The sequence below is a fragment of the Lutra lutra genome, chromosome 8 (assembly GCF_902655055.1).
Source record: "Lutra lutra chromosome 8, mLutLut1.2, whole genome shotgun sequence".
In the NCBI taxonomy this organism is placed as follows: domain Eukaryota; kingdom Metazoa; phylum Chordata; class Mammalia; order Carnivora; family Mustelidae; genus Lutra; species Lutra lutra.
In genome coordinates, this window is record NC_062285.1 from 137,586,849 (window position 1) to 137,606,907 (window position 20,059).

Sequence of the window (20,059 nt, forward strand, 5' to 3'; positions counted from 1 at the left end):
GATGCGGGGCTCGATCCCAGGACCCTGGGATCATGACCTGAGCCGAAGGCAGAGGCTTTAACCACTGAGCCACCCAGGCGCCCCAAACAAATGAATTTTAAAAACTCCTCATCTTAACCCCCCAGCCAGAAACCAGCTCGAGGAGCTCCTAGAGGGGTTCTTTCCACAGATGTGTACATCTCGACGTGTGTCTGCTTTTGTTTTACGAACGTTTCACCAGCCCAAGCCCGTTGCCTGATTTCCGTTCACACACTTTACATGTACAGACACGCTGACGTGTCATTGTGACTAGCCCCTGCTCTTGCCACTGGACAGTGTGACTACAGTGTGGACCACAAAGCCAGGTGGCCTTGGGTACCACAGAGCTGGGTGGCCCTGAGCAAGTGACGTTACCCTCCTGTGTGCCCGTTCCCTTTCTGGAAAACAAGGGTGATACTGTGTTTACTTGTCAGTGTGGGCAGGGTGGGGGGGGCCAGTTAACGCGGGCAAAGCGCTTTCCACAGTCTGTCACAAAACAATGCCATGGGCTGTGTTCACACTCAGCAGTTGAAGCAAATGTGAAAAAAACCAGTGGTGGTTTCATTAGAAGCAAAATTGTTAAACTGATGAGTCAGACTATCTTGAGGTCTCAATAATACATCATCCAGTTTTGACTTTTTGAAGAACAGTCATAGACTTTGAAAAAAATTCTTTTTCTCCCTGATTATAAAGCAATTAAAAAGGGAGAGAATACTCAAAAGTATAAGAAACTTTTTTAAAAAGATGTTACTTATTTATTTGAGAGAGGGGAGAGAGCATGAGGGGAGAGACTCAAAGGGAGAAGCCACTAAGTGGGGAGCCCAATACAGGACTCGATCCCAGGACTCGGGGATCATGATCTGAGCTGAAGGCAGTCACTTAAACTGAGCCACGCAGGCGCCCCTAAAAGAAGAAACTTCTAACTATCTCCTAAAAGCCCTGATCCAGCTGTGGTCACGGATGGTATTCTGGAGTGAGCCCTCTGACTCCCATCACTGGCCACATCGTCTTCCCCTTAACGGCTGGGCCATGGAGCAGCCTGTCCTGTGTTGTTAGAGCTGGACTGCTTCCAACTCGTCTCCATGAAGAACAGCCACAGGCCTGGCATGGTTGGCGAACTCTTGACCAGGTCTGGATAGTTGAGGTCAGGTGGAGACCTCTGGTCCTGACCCCTGGCCCCACCACCCACAATGCACCAGGTCTGATCGGCAGCTGCACCAACTCCAGCTATGAGGACATGGGGCGCTCGGCAGCCGTGGCCAAGCAGGCGCTGGCCCATGGACTCAAGTGCAAGTCCCAGTTCACCATCACACCAGGCTCTGAGCAGATCCGTGCCACCATCGAGCGGGACGGCTATGTGAGTGCCCACACACCCTCCCCACTGCTGCGCAACCTGGCTTGTCAGCTGGGACCGGCTGGGACGGGTACAGGTCCCCCCCACAGCTGCCCCGGGGCTCCAGAACGGCTCTTTATCACTCAAACTCCTGACCCACCCTTGCTCATCAGCCATCAGCCTGCCTCTGACCGTGCCTGTCCTCCTCTCTCTGCAGGCACAAATCCTCAGGGAAGTGGGCGGCATCGTCCTGGCCAATGCCTGTGGCCCCTGCATCGGCCAGTGGGACAGGTGAGAGGCTCACCACTGACAGGACACCTGGGCCCGGAGCCCCAGGTATTGAGGGGGGTGTTACTGGGTGGAGAGAAGAGACTCAGACCCAGGCCTCTAGCTTCAGGAGCTACTGCACATTAGAAGACTTTTCTAGGAAGGACTGGAAAGTTGGGCTGGAAGTGAAGAGAAGGAGCGGCCACCTGGCTGAAGCCAGACGCAGGCCAGGGGCTCTGACGGAGCCATTTGAACGGAGGCAGTGGCCCCCAGTCAGGAAACTGGGGTCTTAGTCTGGGCTCTACCTGCCTTACGTGTGGTCCCAGCAAACCTCTGTGATCCCAGGCTCCCTCCTGTGTCTGCATGAGTCCCAGGGAGGAGGTGGCTGTTTCGGGGTCCTTCCATTGACCTGTTCTCTGTTATAAACCAGGTGCGATGGGCTTGGTGACAAGGGCAGACAGTGCTTAATTTAACTGTCTCCTCTGGCCTGGCAGGAAGGACATCAAGAAGGGGGAGAAGAACACAATCGTCACCTCCTACAACAGGAACTTCACAGGCCGCAACGACGCGAACCCCGAGACCCACGCCTTTGTCACGTCCCCAGAGGTGAGCCTGCCCATCGGGGCTGTGACCCGGGACTGCCTCTGGGGCCCTGCCGCCCCTGGCTGGTGGGTGGGGGATATGGAGCCTGGGTCCAGGCGTCTGACCCTGTGGGGCTGCGGCGGGAGGGCTGGTATTGCAGAGCAAGGGGCTATGTGGGTGGAAACCAAGAGCCCCAGGCCTCAAGCGTCACAGTTACGGTCACGAGCCGGTGCTTGGAGTCACTGCCCGGGAGAAAGGGCAGCTCAGCCTCTGCCCAGTTGTGTGGGCTTGGCCATGTCACACTGCTCTGTGCCGAGGATCCTGTTAGGGTCACAGGACGAGGATGGAAGGCGCTTGACCGTCTCTGCCGGGAAGGCGGCCTCTGTGAAGAGCGCTGTGCCAAGTGCTCGGGGGCTCAGCGGGCTTTCAGCCTCGACCATTGTCAGCGCACGGCCAGGCTTTCTGGCCTTTTTGTCTTTTATTTAGATGATTTTAAGTAATCTCTACACGCGATGCAGGGCTCGAACTCACAGCCCTGAGACGGAGTGACATGCTCTGCCGCTGAGCCGGCCGGGCAGTTTCTTGACTTGAAATGAGTGTTCCAGAAATACTTATGTTGGCTAAAAATGACTGGAGAGGCGGCGCCTTCCTTCTGTCTTCAGCTGCCCGTTTAGGAAGATTTTGTTGCAGCAGCAACTCATAGTGTCTGTGAGGGGAGGAGACTGCCCCCGGGAGGGTACAGAGGCCCAGGCCTGCGGCCCAAGCCCCCAGAGACGTTCTTGTAGCTTTGGCCTCTGGGGAGGACTTACATGGGGAGGACTCAGGTGTACCTGCTCCGGGCTCTGTTTCCGTCTGGGCTCCTGCTTGGGGGGGGTGACAGGAGTGGTGTTGGCTATTAATCAGCAGTGGGCCACCTCCATTCCAGATTGTCACAGCGCTGGCCATCGCGGGCACCCTCAAGTTCAACCCAGAGACTGACTTCCTGACGGGCAAGGACGGCAAGAAATTCAAGCTGGAGGCCCCAGATGCGGACGAGCTTCCCCGGGCGGTGAGCAGGCGCCGCTGCCCTGTGCTCTCGGCCGCTGTGGGCCGGGCGCCTTGGGCCCCCGCCACTCACTCCGGGGCTAAGACCCTCCTTCCAGGCATGCCAGCATCCGGGCCCTGCCCCTCCTGGGCACGCAGGACCACCCTGGGAGTGAGAATGAGGCAGCTCCGTGCACCAGAGGGGAAGGCAGGGGACATGGGAGGCTGCCTTCTACAAGCACCTCTACGTGGGGACTGAGGACTCAGCCCCCAGCACGTCCCAATCTTCTGCAGGAGTTTGACCCTGGGCAGGACACCTACCAGCACCCTCCCAAGGACAGCAGCGGGCAGCGAGTAGACGTGAGCCCCACCAGCCAACGCCTGCAGCTCCTGGAGCCTTTTGACAAGTGGGACGGCAAAGACCTGGAGGACCTGCAGATCCTCATCAAGGTCAGCATCAGCGACGGGGGGATGGGCAGGGAGAACAGCCCTGGCTCGCCTGGCCCTGCCCTCAGAACCACAAGTTCTCCCCAGGGCCCCAGAGGGAAAGGTCAGGCCTGGGGCGGGGGCCTCCACAGCCCAATGTCCCCTTCTCCTTCACCCCCTGTGCTGGGCTGAGCTGGGTCTGGCCGGCGGTGTCTAGGGTGCTCCGCAGCCACTGGTGAGGGCCACCAGCAGCGGTCACAGGCAGTGGGTGCAGTGCGGGAAGGACCAGAAGGGCACCAGGTCTCCACACCTCTGGCTTACCACATGGTCTCCAGAAGCCACGGAGCCCTCTGCTCCCGCGGTCGGGCGTCAGTCAGCCTGGCCTGTGTTTGGGAGCCAGGCAGACGCAAGCCTTTGTGGTGTGCTCAGAGGCCTGGGACCCACGTCAGCCATGATGTCCTGCTATTGATGGAGGGCCTTCAAGCAGCGGCAGCCAGTGTTGCCCACATGATAGATAAAAGTGGTCACCAGCCAGGACACCTCCTCGGACTCCTCTGGGTCCAGCCTGAGGTCCATAGCCAGTCTTCCTGCCGGGGCAGCACTTGTCTGGGGGCCTGGGTCTGAAGACTGAGCGAGCAGACCCACCTGTCCAGCCCCTGCCCCTGAGAGTGTCCTGTCCCAGACCACTCACTGAGCAGCCCAGGGCCTTCGAGGGGTTGGGGACGGTCTTGCCTGAGCCCTCGTGGTCAAAGTGTGGCAAGGCCAGGGCAGCAGACTGTGTGTCTAAAGCCAGACCTGCTGCCCTTGTCCCCTTCCTGGGTCGCAGTTGCTGGGCCCGCTGCCAGCCTCTAGAGGGCTTCTCCCTTGTTCCGCCTCCCTTGTGCCATGCCCTGATCTCCGTCCTCTCTTCTCACAAATCCAAGGTCAAAGGGAAGTGTACCACTGACCACATCTCGGCCGCTGGCCCCTGGCTTAAGTTCCGCGGGCACCTGGACAACATCTCCAATAACCTGCTCATCGGCGCCATCAACATCGAAAATGGCAAGGCCAACTCCGTGCGCAATGCTGTCACCCAGGAGTTCGGACCTGTCCCTGACACTGCCCGCTACTACAAGGTGGGTCCAAGTCAGTGGTGGAAGGGGTGCTCTCCCCCCAGGAGCCCACACCAGTAGCTGTGCAGTTGAAGGGTCCCCTGGTCCCGTGGGGCCCATCCTGTGTCCCCCCATCATATACTCCTGGGCTCTGCTCTCACCCTGTGGCCTTCCCCCCACTCCTGCCTCTGTCCTGAGCACGTCCCTAGGCCCCTTGCAGAGTCAGGGCCCACATCTGATCCCCTCCGTCCCCTCAGGGCCTCATTGGGGCCCAATTCACCTGATTTCCCAGGCAAGGAGGAGCCTCTCTAGCCCCTTGACCTGTGAACCTCAGGAAGCCCAGGGACAGCAGGCGGGGGCCAGTACCCCTCATAGTGGCCTCACTTGCCTGACAGAAACATGGCATCCGGTGGGTGGTGATCGGAGACGAGAACTACGGGGAGGGCTCGAGCCGGGAGCACGCAGCACTGGAACCTCGCCACCTCGGGGGCCGGGCCATCATCACCAAGAGCTTTGCCAGGATCCATGGTAAGGTGGAGCCCAGGTCCAGCCACATCCAATTGCCCTCACCAGCAGCCCGTGGTCACCCGACCCCCCTGCGGCAGAGGCAGGCCTGGAGCCACACGCTTGGTTTCCACGCCGTGTCCACGGCTCCCGTTTTCCACCACAGTCTCCATCCCTTCTGAGTTCGTTGAGTCTGAGTCCCACAACTTCCTGAAGTGGGAACTTGCTTCCAAACTTGCAGACCCAAGCAGCAGCTGATGTGAGGGTCTGCGGGGAAGCCAGCGGGTACCCCAGCCGGCACGCTGGGATAGGCTCTGGTGGAAGGTACCCCGTCTCCGGGGCTGTAGCCATCCAGTCCTTTCAGTTCTGCTCCGTGGTCTCCAGATGGCAGGACCAGGTGCCTCTCTGTCCCAGCGCCCTCGTTGGGGTTAGAAAAGGAAGCTCTTAGGCTGGTGAGGCTTCCTGAGCAGAGAAGCGGGGACTGGAGCTCTATGGACTCCGTGTGTCCTTTGCCTTCTAGAAACCAACTTGAAGAAGCAGGGCTTGCTGCCCCTCACCTTCGCCGACCCAGCCGACTACAACAAGATTCACCCCGTGGACAAGCTGACCATCCAGGGCCTGAAAGACTTTGCTCCTGGCAAGGTCAGGGGGCCGGGGAAGGAGGGTGGGTCGGGGACCATCACCTTGCTTCTCCTCCTCCACCTGTTTCTGGCCCCAATTGCTCCTCCTCCCATGAGCCTTTGTTTCAGCTGGAAGGGCCCTTAAATTCTCCAGGGATCCCCCTTGGAGGGAAGAAAGTACCTTCCCAGAGACAGGGTGGAGCCAGCTTAGGCCCCCCTCGTTAGCTCAGGCCAAGAGCCTGCGCAGAGCAGGACCCTCTTGGCCCTGGGAGTTATGCCATCCACGTCTCACTGTGGCCACCCGAGCCTGGGCCTGGCCTCTGGCCCCCCAGTTTCACCTTGAGTGTGCCCCACCTTGCAGACCCTGCAGCAGGGCCATGTTCCTAAGAGCCTCCACCTCTCCCCATTCCCTGCAGCCCCTGAAATGCATCATCAAGCACCCCAACGGGACCCAGGAGACCATCCTCCTGAACCACACCTTCAACGAGACCCAGATCGAGTGGTTCCGCGCCGGCAGCGCCCTGAACAGGATGAAGGAGCTGCAGCAGCATTAGGGCCCGGCCCCGCGCCCGGCCCCGCGCCCGCCCGCCCGCTCCTCGGACCCGCTCCGGGATGCCCGTGCGGCCCGCGCCTCATCAGAGCTGGATCCGCCCCGATCCAGCCATGGCTTCCTGCCCCGAGATGGTGTGGTCAGGCCTCCTGGCCTCCCCGCCCTCAGCCCACCGAGTGACCCATGGTTGGGGGTGGGTCTTAAAAGAATGTTCCAGCCCCCCTGCCTTCCCATTTTTAGTCTGATTCAGACCTTGAGCAGCTCCATTCAACTGTATTTATTTTTATGACGAGACTCCCATCTAAAGTGTTCTCCTGCCTCATTTCACTGGTGGCTCAAGGATTTTAAAGAAACTTTTGCTCTTGCAAGGAAAATAAGAATCCAAACTCAGTGACTGTCCCTGTGTGTGAGTGGTGGTGTCCGTACTGTCACCGACTCCGCGGCTCAGGGAAGAAGGGTCTTTGTAGCTGGCAGAGCCCCCCCCCCCCCCCCCGCTAGCCACGCCACAGCGGACCCGCCACTACCGTGAAGGACACATGAGACGGTAGCTTTCCCGTGTCTTCTCGGCCTCCCCTCCCTGTACTCCAGCATCTGCACAGCCCCCCTTGTGTGCCAGGAGGCTGGGCCTGAGATGGTACTTCCCCTGCCCCTGGGCACGGAGTTACCCCTCCAGACACCCTGAAGGGGGCCCAGACCCCTTCTTACAGGCCACCTCAAGGCCACGGCTGGGCAGGGATGGGCGCCGTCCCCTGCCCTATGGCACCAGGCCGTGGCAGGCGTCGTTCTGCAGCTGCTCCCCACACCCACCCCGTGGAGATGCTCCACGGGCAGGACCTACACCTCCGCGCCCTGGTGCCTGTGCGAGCAGAGAAGGCCAGAGCAGGAGGCGGGCTCCGAGGAGGGGGCCCTCCTCAGTGCGAGACTTGCCTGACAGAAACACCGTGTCCAGTGAGCGCCATAAAGCCGGGCCGCGGGTTCTGCGGAATCGAGAGGAGAGGTGGGAGGTGGGTGGCAAAGCCCTTCTGCCGAATAAACAAGGCGGTGTTTGCCCTCGCCCAGGGTTTGGTGTTGCCAGCGGGCCCACAGACGGTTCCTCGTGTGGCGGAGGTCACAAGTGACCGCTGTCCTGCTTGGGGACAGGGATAAGACAGCTGGTCACCAGCCCGGACCTCAGGCCACCTAAGCCCCCGGCCTCCACTTTCCTGACAGGGCTGGCTTGGCTGAGTGCAGGCTCCCAGCTTCGCCCGCTGGTGGGGGAAAAGGCGGTTGTCCCTAAAAGGTCAAGACTTGACCATAACTAGCAGCTACCCCAGGCCAGCCTCTCGCTCACTTTAGAGAGCACCAAGTTTAGCCCAGAGCCCAGCCTGAGGCTGACACTCTGTCAGCCCCCAAGCCCTGCCAGGGTGGTGTGGGAGCGGGAGGGGTGTCACCTACAGAAGTGAACCGGGAGCGGAAGGACATGTGGTCCTGCTATGGCAGCTCAGTGACCTTCAATCACAGAGACAAGGGTGGCTCTTCCCTGACGATACCATCTGTTTATTAAAAGTCTGTGCTGTTGCCAAGAGGCAGAGGTCCAGAGAGACAGTGGGAGTTTGGGGGCAGCTCCAGCAGGGACGGGGCCAGGCTGGCGGGGCGCACACTCTGCTGCTCGGCACCTGTGGGAGCAGCTGCCGTCCTCACCGCTAGCTGCTGGTCCACCAGGAGAGAAGGCCCAGGCCCGGCTCACTGATGGATCCCTGTGGGAGAGAAAACGGGCACATTCCATCTGCCTTCAGGGCTTAAGCCACCTCGGGAGATGAAGGGACCAGTGGAGCCAGCACACACCAGCCAAGAGGATGGGGGGACATCAGGGGCCACCCCAGCATGCCTGGCTGGCACCCGGGAACACAGCCCATCTCCCCTCTCCCGCCCCAACCTCTCCTGAAGCCTCTAAGGAAAGCGCTGGTTCTCTAAGGGCATGGCCTCTGATCTCAAGGCCTCAGCTAGATCCGGTTCCCTTCCTCGCCCCCAGGCCCTGCCCAGACATGGGCACCGGCAGGCCAGGCCTGGACATGCTCTCAGTCCGGCCAGGAAGGCCCAGTGACCCTGCACCCCAGCCTCCAGACACATATGGGGGACGGGGTGCCCTTGGCCACCCAGATTTTGACAAAGCAAACCACCCGCAGCACACATTATCAAGGAGACCCTACTAGCAGGGCCCAGAAATGTGTCCCACTTCATCCTGCATCGCTGTCACTTCATGAAGGTAGACAACCCAGGGAAGCCCAGTCAAATTGAGTCGCGGATCCCCTGCTACCCTGGGCACACGCCTGCTCGGTAGGGGAGCCCGACAGAGGGTCAGCCCTCCCTCCCCGCAGCCCCACCATCGTGCCTGATGCCCTCCAGCAGCCTTGTCACCCGTGTGGGCTCCATCCTCTGGCCGGCAGGAGCCTGTGGCTCCCAGTGTTGGGCCGTGCCTGGCCTCTGACACAGAATCCCTAGGGCGAGGTGACTAAGAACACCCCAGGGACCTGCGCCCTGACCTAGGGGAAAGGCCCCAGGCTGGGAGCAGGTCGACGCCCCCGGAAGCCGCTCCCGGCCTGGCTTCTCCAGCGCCCCCGCTGCCCTCAGTCTTGGCCACAGTCTTGGCCGCGGTGTCAGCGTCTCACCACAAGCGTGTACGGAGCCTCCTTCTTTGGCAGCTCCTCGCTGGACGACGCGGCCTCGGCCGAGCTGGGCCCCGTGGGGGACGTGTCCACGAAGCTCTCGTCCACCACCCGGAAGCGGATCTCCTCGCCGGTGTCCATGTACAAGTCGTGCGCCCCCTCCTCCGTCTCGTACTCCCACACCCACACCTGCTCGGCCTCGTCGCTGGCGGGGGGCTCAGGGTCAAAGGCAACAACCAGGTGGGAGGGGCCCACGGGTGGGGGGATTCCTGCCCCCGGGGCAACCGATCAGGGAGACCACCTTGGCTGGGGAGTCGAGGAGAGGCGGGCCCACGCCACACGGAGCAGCCAGGCTGGGCAAGATCCGGGCCGCGGAGGGGGGAGCAGGAAGTCTGGGGGGCACAGGCTCCCCCACGCAGCCCCACGGCCAGGTGGGCACAATCCTCGGCCCCAGAGCAGGAAGGAGGCGCAGCAGCAGGGCGAGCCCCACCTCTCGAGGCCTCTTGCGGCCCGGGGTGCGCTCCCTGCTGGGTCTGACTCGGCCCACGTGTCCTCTCGGGGCGGCTGCCACGCTTGGAGCGGCTGTGCCTCGGGTCCCCCTGTCCGCAGAGACTGTGGCAAGGCCTGCCCTCGCGGGGCTGCAGTGAGGGGGGCAGGAAGCAGCGCACCCAGAAGGTGCTTCCCGCGGGACCCGCCCGGGGGGCCTGGAGAGCCGGCCGGAGCAGGGCTGTGTCCCCCGCACGTCCCACCCCGCAGCCCTTCCCGCTGCGCCCTGAACACGCAGCACAAGGCCCAGCCGGCCAGGACCGGGTTCCCTGACTGGCCCTGGCGTCCCACGCAGGCCGGGCCTGAGCGCAGCACCCGGACCTCCCGGCAGAGCCCACGTCCTCCCTCAGCCCACACCGCGGCGCCACAGCGCCCTCTAGTGGCTGTCACGCGCAGGGTCGTGCCCCAACCCCTGGGAGCCAGGGCCCCTACTGGGCCGCAGGGGACACAGTCCTGACCAGATGGGGTCCCGTCCAGGGAGCATTCTCAGCGAGGACGCCCCAGAAACACACAACCCCAATGCTGCTGGGCCAGGGCAATGGGGGAAGCCAGCAGAGGGGAATAACCCAGCCCAGGACCAGGCAGTCAAGGCCTTCAACCGTGTCCACACAGCAGGGAGGGGGAGAGGGAGCGAGTCAGGGCAAACCTCCCCACGGCGGGGATCTCCGAGATGATCCCTGAGACGACAACCTAAGCCAAGCAAACAGCACACCCCCTACAGAGCCTGCGCGCAGACGGGCACCGGTGTGGGACGCCACGGGAGCCCCCACGGGGGCACGGGCAGGTCAGCACCACACATGTGCAGGCCCGGGGGTGGGGGTGGACACACAGGTCAGCAGTGTCAGATCACAGGCCCCAGGGTCACCCCAAGGAGCGGGACTGTCCTTTGGAAAGACCCGAGCTCCTCTGTGACCCACTTTAACCTTGGGAGGATACAACTTGGCCGGCTGCTGCAGCGACTCAGGGGGAATGAGGATGTCATCGAAGAACCCTAGAGAGACTGGAACATGTGAAGAAAGTGACAGCATGGGACCAGGGCGGTTGTCGCCATGGAAATCTGAGCCCCCCACCCCGCTCGGAGCCCCGCGCCTCTGCCTATGCCTCTCAGCCCCCAAAACCTGCAGCGACACCACACAAAACAGGGGCCAGAGGGTGCCGGGGACCCCGAGCCCCCTGAGTGCTCGCCCCGAGGTCCTGAGTTACGGCCTCACGGTGAAGCCCAGAGCTGGCCGAGGCCTTCCCTGAGCACTGAGCACGAGGGGGCTGCGTATCACCCTCCCTCCCCGGCTTCCCTGACAGCGTGGAAGCTTCTGCATCCGACCCCTCCCCTGACCTGTGGCCCAGCACAGAAGCTGAAGGCAGGCCTGCTGGTCTGACCACTCGCCCCAACGTGCTCCCAGCTTCGTCTGAGGAGTTGGGGCCGCCGTTACCGTGCACTCCCTCCGGGCTGCAGCCTTTGATCTTGCCAATCAGAATCTCATCCAGGAAGGGATGGAACACCACGTAGCGAAAATGGACTGGAAGCGAAGGAAGAATGTCAGGGACGAGCCGGCAGGTGAGGGATGGCCGCTCGGGGAGGCCCTGGCTTCCCATGTCGACCGGACTCGCCAGACCCGGAGGCCCTGCGGCTAGCTGGGAGTCTGCTACCCAATACCCCTGGGGGTCCAGACCCACCAGCGGAGCTGGAGGGACCCACACGCTGTCCCCTCAAGGCCACAGTGCGGCCCCCACAACAGGCCAACAGCAGTGGCCCTGAACGGAGAGCTGGCCCCCAAGCCCACCTGACAAGTCACTCCTGAACCCGGATTCTGGGCCACGGATGACTCCAAAGCCAACTCGACCCTCCCTCTAGACTCACTCCCTTAAATTCTAAAAAGGAGAGAAGTAATGGGCAAAGAGAGCCAGGTTCAGGATCAAGTTCGCAGTCTCCCTCTGATGTGAAAGTTTGCCCCAGGCACAGCTCTGATCTGGAACAGGAAGTTAAAAATGCCCTGAAATGGAGGGGGCCATGGGGAGGCAGAGGCTCGGGGCCAACAAAAATGCCTGGGGGTTCTCATGCGCTGCCTTTGGTGGTCCCCACCCAGTAGACCCCCAGGAAGTTGTCAGGTCAGGTCCGTGCCCACATCACAGACAGACCCCCCAGGACATGGCAGAAGTCATTGCCTCGTCACTCCTGCCCCTGACACCCCCAAAGGGGTGACCAGCTCTGGCCTGAGAACCGTGAGGCCACGTCCTGCCAGTCACACGGGGCCCATCGTGGCCCACCCGTGTCGGTTGTCACATGTCCCCACTGTGAAGACGGGGAAGCAGCTCCAAGGGCTGCGTCACCTGCTCCCAGCCACACAGCCCTTCCGTCCTGCTGTCCCTGGGGAAGACGCCGAGTCTTTCCAGACCACCGGACAGGGCACAAGGGGACTCTACCTTCCCCGGTCAGCTTTCATCCCCATGCAGGCTCCCACCACTGGCATCCTCGGCCGCCCGCTCTGCCCATCCTGCCCTCAGGCCAGTTGGGCTCACAGGGGCCCCCAGGTCCCTGCCAGGCGGCCTCTCTGGGGCCCCGAGAGGCAGGAAGCACGAGGGAAGAAGAGGGGGCAGCTGCTGTCCCCGCCCTCCTGGTGACGAGAGCCTCATGCTGACCCTGCAGAGAGCAGCTGGGGGCAGCCAAGGGTCACTTATCCACAGGATGGAAAAGCCCTGTTCCCCATGTGACCCGACGTTCAGTTCAGCTTACCAAATGCCCACAGAGCCTCTACCGAGTCTGTGCCAGGGCCGGTGTGGGCACCAGGCTTATGGGGACAGTGCAGCACGTGGGCCCGCACCCAGGGAGCTCTGGTCTGGAACCACCACACAGGTTGGCCAACCCAGGCGTCCATCAACAGACGAACGCAGAAACGAAGTGTCCCCACATAACGGAACACCACTCAGCCTTCGGAAGGGAGTTCAGACACCCGCCACGACGGGGATGAAGCTCGCGGACATCACATCACATGGAATGAGGCCACAGAGAACCACATACTGCGTGATTCCATTTACACGAAATGTCCAGAAGAAGCGAATCCAGAGACAGAAAGCAGATCAGTGCTGGCCAGGAGCTGGGGGAGGGGAGAACGAGGAGCCACTGCTGACAGGTACAGGGTTGCTTTTTTGAGGCAGGGAAAATATTCTGGAATTAGATCGTGGGGATGGTTGCACAGCTCTGTGAATATCCTAAAGAGCTACTGAGTGGTAAGCTCTCAAAGCGTGAATTTTATGGCATGTAAATTAGATGTCCATTAAAAACAGGAGGGGCGCCTGGGTGACTCAGTGGGTTGGGCCTCTGCCCTCAGCTCAGGTCATGATCCCAGGGTCCTGGGATCAAGCCCCGCATCGGGCTCTCTGATCGGCAGGGAGCCTGCTTCCCCCCACACCCCGCCTGCCTCTCTGCCTGCTTGTGACCTGTCCAATAAATAAATAATTTAAAAATAAAATAAAATAAAAATAAAATAGGAGGCCACAGACCAGCGGGAGAGCCGGCCGGCCGAGGCTGTACTGGGAGCCTCGGGGTGCGCAGCGGGCAGACGGGAGCCGGGAGAGGCAGCCAGGGTGGGTCCGCAGGACCAGCGGGGGAGGACCTGCTCTCAGGTGCGGGCTCGGGCCAAGTCCCGGGAGAAGCGGGGCTGCCTCGGATGCACTGAGTTTCTGCAAAGGGCAGACACGAGATGACAGCACCTGTATGAAGGACCCCGAGTGGTCGAATTCACAGAGACGGGAAGTGCAACGGTGGTTTCCAGGGCCTGGAGCGGCGACTGCGGGACAGGGGCAGAGCTTCAGGCTGGGAAGGTGACAAGGCTGGGGGTGGCCACACGGCCATGACTGTACTCGGTGTCACTGAACTGGCACGAGAAATGGTTAACACGGTGAATCTTGTATTTTACCACAACTTACAAAAAGAGAAAACAGAACAAAGCAAAGTCTGGGCACGAAGACAGTCCGCTCTGGAGCTCCGAGCAGGCGGGGGGGGCTCCCCCAGGGGGCCGGGGCCGGCCGGCTTGTGGGGCAAGGGGAACACGGCACTGGTGTCACGTGCAAGTACCCTAAGTGACAAGAGCTGGGGCTGCACACCTGGGCGCAGTGTCCCAGTCACGGACGCTGATGTCCTGCGAGCACCTTCTGAGAGAGGAGAAGCGATCCAGCCCAGGGAGAAGGGGTACAAGGCAACAAGCAAACCAAGAGTCCTCAACGCAGAGGGGGAGGCGTGGTGCTGGGGCCTCCTTCCGCGCGCCCCCGCCACAGCCCTGGGTGAGGCAGCGGCATAGGGGGCAGCAAGGACGGGGCCCAGCATGGAGGATCGGGCCTGGAAGCGTGGCCGTGGATCCCCACGGCAGAACGTCACCCTGCACGGTGCTCCGTGACCACACGGGCTTCACGGCTCCAAGTGCTGACCCCATTTTACAGATGATGAACCCGAGGCCAAGATAGGCAGAGTTACCTGCCTAAGGTCCCCATCCGGCGGTGGGGGTGGGGCAGAGCCAGAATTCAAATCCAAATCCAGGTCCATGTGACAGGTCTGACAGGCCCTAATCCTCACATCTCATTCCCAAGGAATGAGGGGGCCCAGGGCACACGGGGGTGTGGAGTGGGGGGCAATGAAAACCCACAGTGAAAATCTTACAGAATCTTATAGAATTTATAACTTTTTTCTCCCAGGTTTCCTTGAAGTTCTGGTGCCTCTTACCACTCGTCCCCGGGACAACCGTCTAAGGGCAGAGGCTGGGCTCAGCTCCAGGGCACCTTTCTCTGTAAACAGAGGCCCCGTGGTCTTGTTTTCACGTCACCCGTTTTATTTTTCCGCAAAGTGCTCTCAGTGCGTACACATTCAGCCTGTTTCCTGGGGCTGTCCACAGAGCACCGTGACATCTCCGTGAACTAATTACGTCTCTGGATTCCAGGACACAGACACCAGGCAGCCACACGGCACGTTCTGGAATGCTCGACATCTCTGTGCCCAGAGGCTGACCAGGACAGGCTGGGGCCGGGCTCCTGACACTTGGCCTCATGTGAGAAACCCCGGGCTCCTTGCTAAAGCGCGGGCCGCGGGCTGCGCGAACCACCTCAGAGCCCCGCCTTGCGCCCGGCTTCTGATCTGGCTGGGTGCAGGGAGGAGAGAGAACGCCCCACTCCCTCCCTGAGAACCCTAGCCAAGGGGACCGTCCCTCTACACGGTCCAGGACTGGTAACCAACCCGCCCTGCCCTTCCCAGGGTGCACCCCACTTTGCTACTGGATGGGAGTTCCTCCCATCGGGAGGCGGGGTCTATCTTCCCCTCCCTTGCCCCAGCCTCAACCACGTGACCTGCTCTGGCCAATGGGCTATAAGCAGAGGCTTGAGAAGTTGCTTGTAGGCTGGACCAACGGCACTGGTATGGGAAGATGGGACCACGTGCTGCAGAGATGAGCCCTCCCCAGGAACCCCCTCCCCACCAGCTAGTCTGCCAACCACCGGACACATGAGGCCATCTGCCCCCATCCGGCCCGGGACAGGACAGGCTAGCCCAGAAGAACCCATTTAGAGGATCGACAGAATCAGGAGAAACAGTTCAAATCAAGGAGCCACCGAGCCCTTACTGTGTGCCGAGAACACAAGGACCGAACCTAGGACCTTTGCACATATTAATTTAGTATTCTTACAACAGTCTTGTAATATAAACTCTATTGTTAACTACATTTTATAGGCAAGGAAACAGCAGCACAGAAAGATTACATATTCTGCAAAGGACACAGAGCAGTAAGTGGCCAAGTTGGGATTTGCATTCAGAGGCTACACTTAACCGCAAAGTCCCCCACCCTCAGCTAGCCTCCTCCCCAAGCGACAGATGCACTCAACTCTGCTCTCCATTTTTAATTCTTTTTTTAATATTTTATTTTTAAGTAATCACTACACCCAACATGGGTCTTGAACTCACAGCTCCCAGATCAAGAGTCACCTGCTCTACCAACTGAGCCGGCCAGGTGCCCCTGCTCTTCACTTTTAACGCAGCAATGACTACTCCAAGTGACCCCACCTGTCTGGCCACCCCCCAACCAGACTGAGCAGCCTGAAGGCCAGGCAGAGCAGAGCTCAGTAATAAATGAGACCAAAGGGAGCACAGACACAGAGCCACAATCGCAGAGCGACAGAGGCCGCCAGATGTCGGGCATCTGGCTCAGTTGTGTAGCGACAGACTCTTAGCTCAGGTCTGGATCTCAGGGTTGTGAGGTCGAGCAGGGCATTGGGTTCCACTTTGGTAAGGAGTCAGCCTTTCCCTCTCCCACTGCCCCTCCCACCACTGGCACATGCACACTCTCTTGCACTTGCTCTCTCTCAAATAAATGAATAAAATCCTTAAAAAAATAAAAAGAAAAAACACTCTCCTCATCCACCGTTTCTTACAGATGAGGAAACCAAGGCCCAGATGGGAAGATTCTGCCCACCGTCACCTGGTCAGTTCCTGGCAGAGTCACGACTAGGCTTCGGGTCTCCCAATCCCTAGGCCAGGATTCCCACAACCAAAAACCAAACCCCAAGAAACCCAATGCCAAAGAGGAAAGGGCAGGCCGCCCGGGTGGCTCAGTGGGTTGAGCATCTGCCTTCGGCTCAGCTCATGATCCCAGGGTCCTGGCATCAAGTCCGGCATCGGGCTCCCTGCTCAGCGGGGAGTCTGCTTCTCCCTCTCCCTCTGCTGATCCCCCCCCCACTTTTGCTTATGGGCTCTCTCTCTCTCTCAAATGAAGAAATAAAAAAATCTTAAAAAAAAAAAAAAAGGAGGAACGGGCACCCACCTTTGGTGTGCGACGCGCCATCCCCTGGGAACACGTAGGCGTCCTCCAGCTTGGTGATGTCGAACAGACAGATGCAGAGCCCCACGTTGTACACGACCTGTGTGCATCCGTGGACACACACATTGTGACACTGAGGTCCAGCTCCCCAGCATGCTCTCATGAGACCCTCACCACCCAGGGCCGATACGATTACCCCCGTTTTATAGCCAGAAATGAGCTGGGGCACCCTGAGGTAACCATGGGTCGGGGCCTCCCAAGGGTGTGGAGCTCTGGAAAGAGCGGGGCATTTGTCACAAGGCAGATCCTGGTTACAGTGCCAGTTCCACCACCCACTGCATGACCACCAAGGTCACTTCTCTGAGCCTCAGTTTTCCCCATCTGCAAAAATGGACCTCCCACACTGCAAGCTTGTTAAATAAAGAGAGAGAATGGATGTGAAGCCCCATGCCAGTGTCTGGCTCACATGTTAGAAGTAATCATTGTCAACCATGGGTCACTGTTATTAGTCAGGATCACTGATAAGTAGGGAACCCTGGTTTAAACCTCCACGTCCCAAAGTCCCCAGATCCACGCTGGAACTCACGGCTCCGTGTCAGAGTCCTGGCTAATCCTCACTCTGCACACAAAGAAGGAGACACAGTCATGGCCACAGGGACTGCAGCTGGCAGAGTGACACATGGCCAAGGGCCCAAGACTAGGCAGACAGCATCCCATGCCCCCATCCCCACAGTGCTCCAAACCACTGACCCGCTTGGTATCATCTTATCTGCCACCAGTGTCATCACCTCCCAATTACAGATCCTGCAGACTGTTCAACGATTAGCAAGAAGCTCAGAGAACTCAGGGTCTGGGCCAGACCTCACCACCACAAGATCTGTGCCACTGGCTGGACCACGGACCTCTTCTGTGCGGCCTCCTCTCAAATGACTCAAATACAGAAGACTCATCTCGGGGCGCCTGGGTGGCTCAGTGGGTTAAGCCTCTGTCTTCGGCTCAGGTCGTGGTCTCGGGGTCCTGGGATCGAGCCCTGCGTCGAGCTCTCTGCTCAGCGGGGAGCCTGCTTCCCCCTCTCTCTCTGCCCGCCTCTCTGCCTGCTTGTGATCTCTTTCTCTGTGTGTCAAATAAATAAATAAATCTTTTTTTAAAAAGGGGGGGTGCCTGGGTGGCTCAGTGGGATAAAGCCTCTGCCTTCAGCTCAGGTCATGATCCTGGCGTCCTGGGATCGAGCCCCACATTGGGCTCTCTGCTCGGCAGGGAACCTGCTTCCTCCTCTCTCTCTGCCTGACTCTCTGCCTACTTGTGATCTCTGTCAAATAAATAAATAAAATCTTAAAAAAAAAATCTTAAGGGACGCCTGGGTGGCTCAGTTGGTTAAGCGGCTGCCTTCGGCTCAGGTCATGATCCCAGCGTCCTGGGATCGAGTCCCGCATCGGGCTCCTTGCTCAGCGGGGAGCCTGCTTCTCCCTCTGCCTCTGCCTGCCACTCTGTCTGCCTGTGCTCACTCTCTCTTACAAATAAATAAATAAAATTAAAAAAATTAAAAAAAAAAAATCTTAAAAAAAAAAAAAAGAGACTCATCTCAACAGGTCACTGAAGGCCCCAAAGAGACTTCATTTCCTTCTTGGACTTTTCACAGCTTCTCTCACCACGATGCTCGCACTTCATCCCGCCACAGACCCCTTGGCCTTCTAACTCACAAAGCAGCCAGAAGCCATCCACTAAGGACTTCATGAGTTCTCTCCACCAACAGCTCCCCAGATCCATACACTTCCCTTCTATGACCTCACTCTAAGGAAAGGACCGTCTAAAGCCAACCAACCTTCCTCTTGGCTGGCTCCTTCTAAGCCTATCACCTCCTGCTGGTCTATGGATGAAGACCAGTACCACCATGATATCCTGCAGGCCCGTGCAGCGTGGTTCCTGCCACCTTTCCAGTCTTCCCTGCCCTCTCTTCCTCTGCCCCGGCCACACCAGCCTCCTCCATGTTATGATGGGTGAAGTATTCCCTCCTGCCACGGGACCTTTGCACATGCTGTTTCCTTTGCCTGCCCAACTCTTCTCTCTGCACAGCCCTATCCCACCCTCAAAAATGAATCCCCTCTTCAGCATCATCTCTCAGCTCAAGCTCAAATGCCACACCCCTAACAAGGCTGCTCTCTCCCTCATTGTAGGCAGAGTTCTTGTGAGAGACCTGTGAAGGCCTGTCCTTCACAGCACTTACCTCAACTTGTCATCACATACTCAACTGTGGGTCCCTCTCATTCATATCTGCTCTCCCCATACTACAGGGCAGAACCTTGTCTGATTCATTCAGTCAGTCAACAATTATGGAACATCTGCTGTGTGCCAGGCTCTGGCCAAATATGAAGGTACCATGTGGGGAAGAAGACAAAGGTCCCTGCCATCATGGAGCTGGAAAGAAAAACCATAACCATCTAAGAAGGAAACAGTGATACGACACAGAGTAACTGAGGGAGGGTTACTTCAGAAAAGGCAGTGAGAAGGCCCCAGACCAGCGGTCACTAAGGCATGCAGGACCTGGCACATAAAAAGGTGCACAAACACTTTTCTGCAGGAATGAATAAATAAACCTCCTGACCGCTAACTCTAAAACACTCTGTCCATCTTCACAAAAACAGTGCGCAATTAGGCGACCATTTTTATTTCCATTTTACAAAGGGAAACTGAGGCCCAGCGGGGATAAGTGACCTGCCCAAGATTGCAAAGTAATCTGGCAGTGTGGAATCTAGCATTTCCCAGTCAGAATGGCCTTTTTCAACCCCAGTTTCTTTTTTGATTCCCTCTAATATCCCATATGCAGGGGGATTACCCCCATCCCACCTACAGATGAAGAAACCCAGTTCTGCGACGTTAAGCTACTTGCCCAAGGCCAAGGTTTGGCACGACCAAGGCCAGGCTGCAGTGGGCAGGTGGGCAGTGCTGGGCCCTCCGGTGCCAGGGCCTGTCAGCGACCCCGTCGGCCCAGTACCTTGTTGGCCAACTTTTTGTTCAGCTCCTCCGCAATGGAGTCGTTGAGCTTCCTTTCAAACTGCCACGGGGGGATCCGCACAGTGTCCACCATCTCCACCAGGACGAACATGCCGGCCCGCGTTGGGGCCCTGGGAGCCGGAGGGTCAGTCGCGCACCGTCTGGGGCCGAACCCCCTCCGCCCCGTCCCAAACGCTGAGACACCCCCGACCACCACCACCAAGGCCGGCAATAGGGCTGCGCGGTAGGGCACCCGGTGCCCCGTGCGGGGCGTGCTCAGCTTCTGCAAAGTGAGGAAACTGGGGCCCAGCGGCAGAAGCCCTTACTCGGGTGGGAGGGGTGCGAGCACCCGCCGCACGACCCCGCGCTGCCCAGCCACAAGCCACGCGCCGCGGCCACGCAGCACGCTCCCACACGCAGCCGACTCAGGGCGAGATTCCGAGTCCCGTCGCTTCCGGAGAACAGACCAATAAGAAGCCTTTTCCCGCCCCCTGACGCGGCGCGGGGCGGGGCGGGGCGGGGCCTCCCCTTCTGCCGGGGCGGAGCTGACGGTCCTCCGACTGCGCTTTCTGGTTGCTAGGCGACCTCGGTCGGTTCCGGACTTCACCTGCTGGGCGGGTGCTTTACTCTCTTATTCCTGGTCTCAGGTGGTGCTCTGTGCCACAGCCA

The 20,059-nt window shown here is 59.5% G+C and overlaps 2 protein-coding genes across 3 annotated transcripts in view; one reads left to right on the top strand and one right to left on the bottom strand.

Annotated features, from left to right (window-relative positions):
* ACO2 (aconitase 2) overlaps positions 1–6,813 on the top strand; it is a 56,371-nt gene extending 49,558 nt beyond the window's left edge. The window contains exons 10-18 of the mRNA XM_047741747.1: positions 1,218–1,375; positions 1,569–1,642; positions 2,113–2,224; positions 3,126–3,248; positions 3,518–3,673; positions 4,573–4,764; positions 5,136–5,268; positions 5,765–5,886; positions 6,281–6,813. Of these exons, the coding sequence (XP_047597703.1) occupies positions 1,218–1,375; positions 1,569–1,642; positions 2,113–2,224; positions 3,126–3,248; positions 3,518–3,673; positions 4,573–4,764; positions 5,136–5,268; positions 5,765–5,886; positions 6,281–6,418 (1,208 nt within the window). The 3' untranslated portion in view covers positions 6,419–6,813. The remainder of the gene's footprint in view (positions 1–1,217; positions 1,376–1,568; positions 1,643–2,112; positions 2,225–3,125; positions 3,249–3,517; positions 3,674–4,572; positions 4,765–5,135; positions 5,269–5,764; positions 5,887–6,280) is intronic.
* Positions 6,814–7,929: 1,116 nt separating this feature from the next.
* POLR3H (RNA polymerase III subunit H) lies at positions 7,930–19,839 on the bottom strand. 2 transcript variants are annotated; one of them, XM_047741755.1, is made up of 7 exons: positions 19,781–19,839; positions 19,392–19,521; positions 16,403–16,499; positions 11,036–11,122; positions 10,542–10,605; positions 9,063–9,264; positions 7,930–8,150 (listed from the first exon to the last, which is right to left on the bottom strand). In XM_047741755.1, exons 2-7 carry the CDS (start codon positions 19,500–19,502, stop codon positions 8,097–8,099), a joined length of 615 nt encoding a protein of 204 aa, XP_047597711.1. In that variant the 5' UTR covers positions 19,503–19,521; positions 19,781–19,839; the 3' UTR covers positions 7,930–8,096. The 2 variants fall into 2 exon arrangements, with proteins under 2 accessions (XP_047597711.1, XP_047597710.1); XM_047741754.1 differs by having other exon boundaries at positions 19,717–19,830.
* Positions 19,840–20,059: the final 220 nt, after the last annotated feature.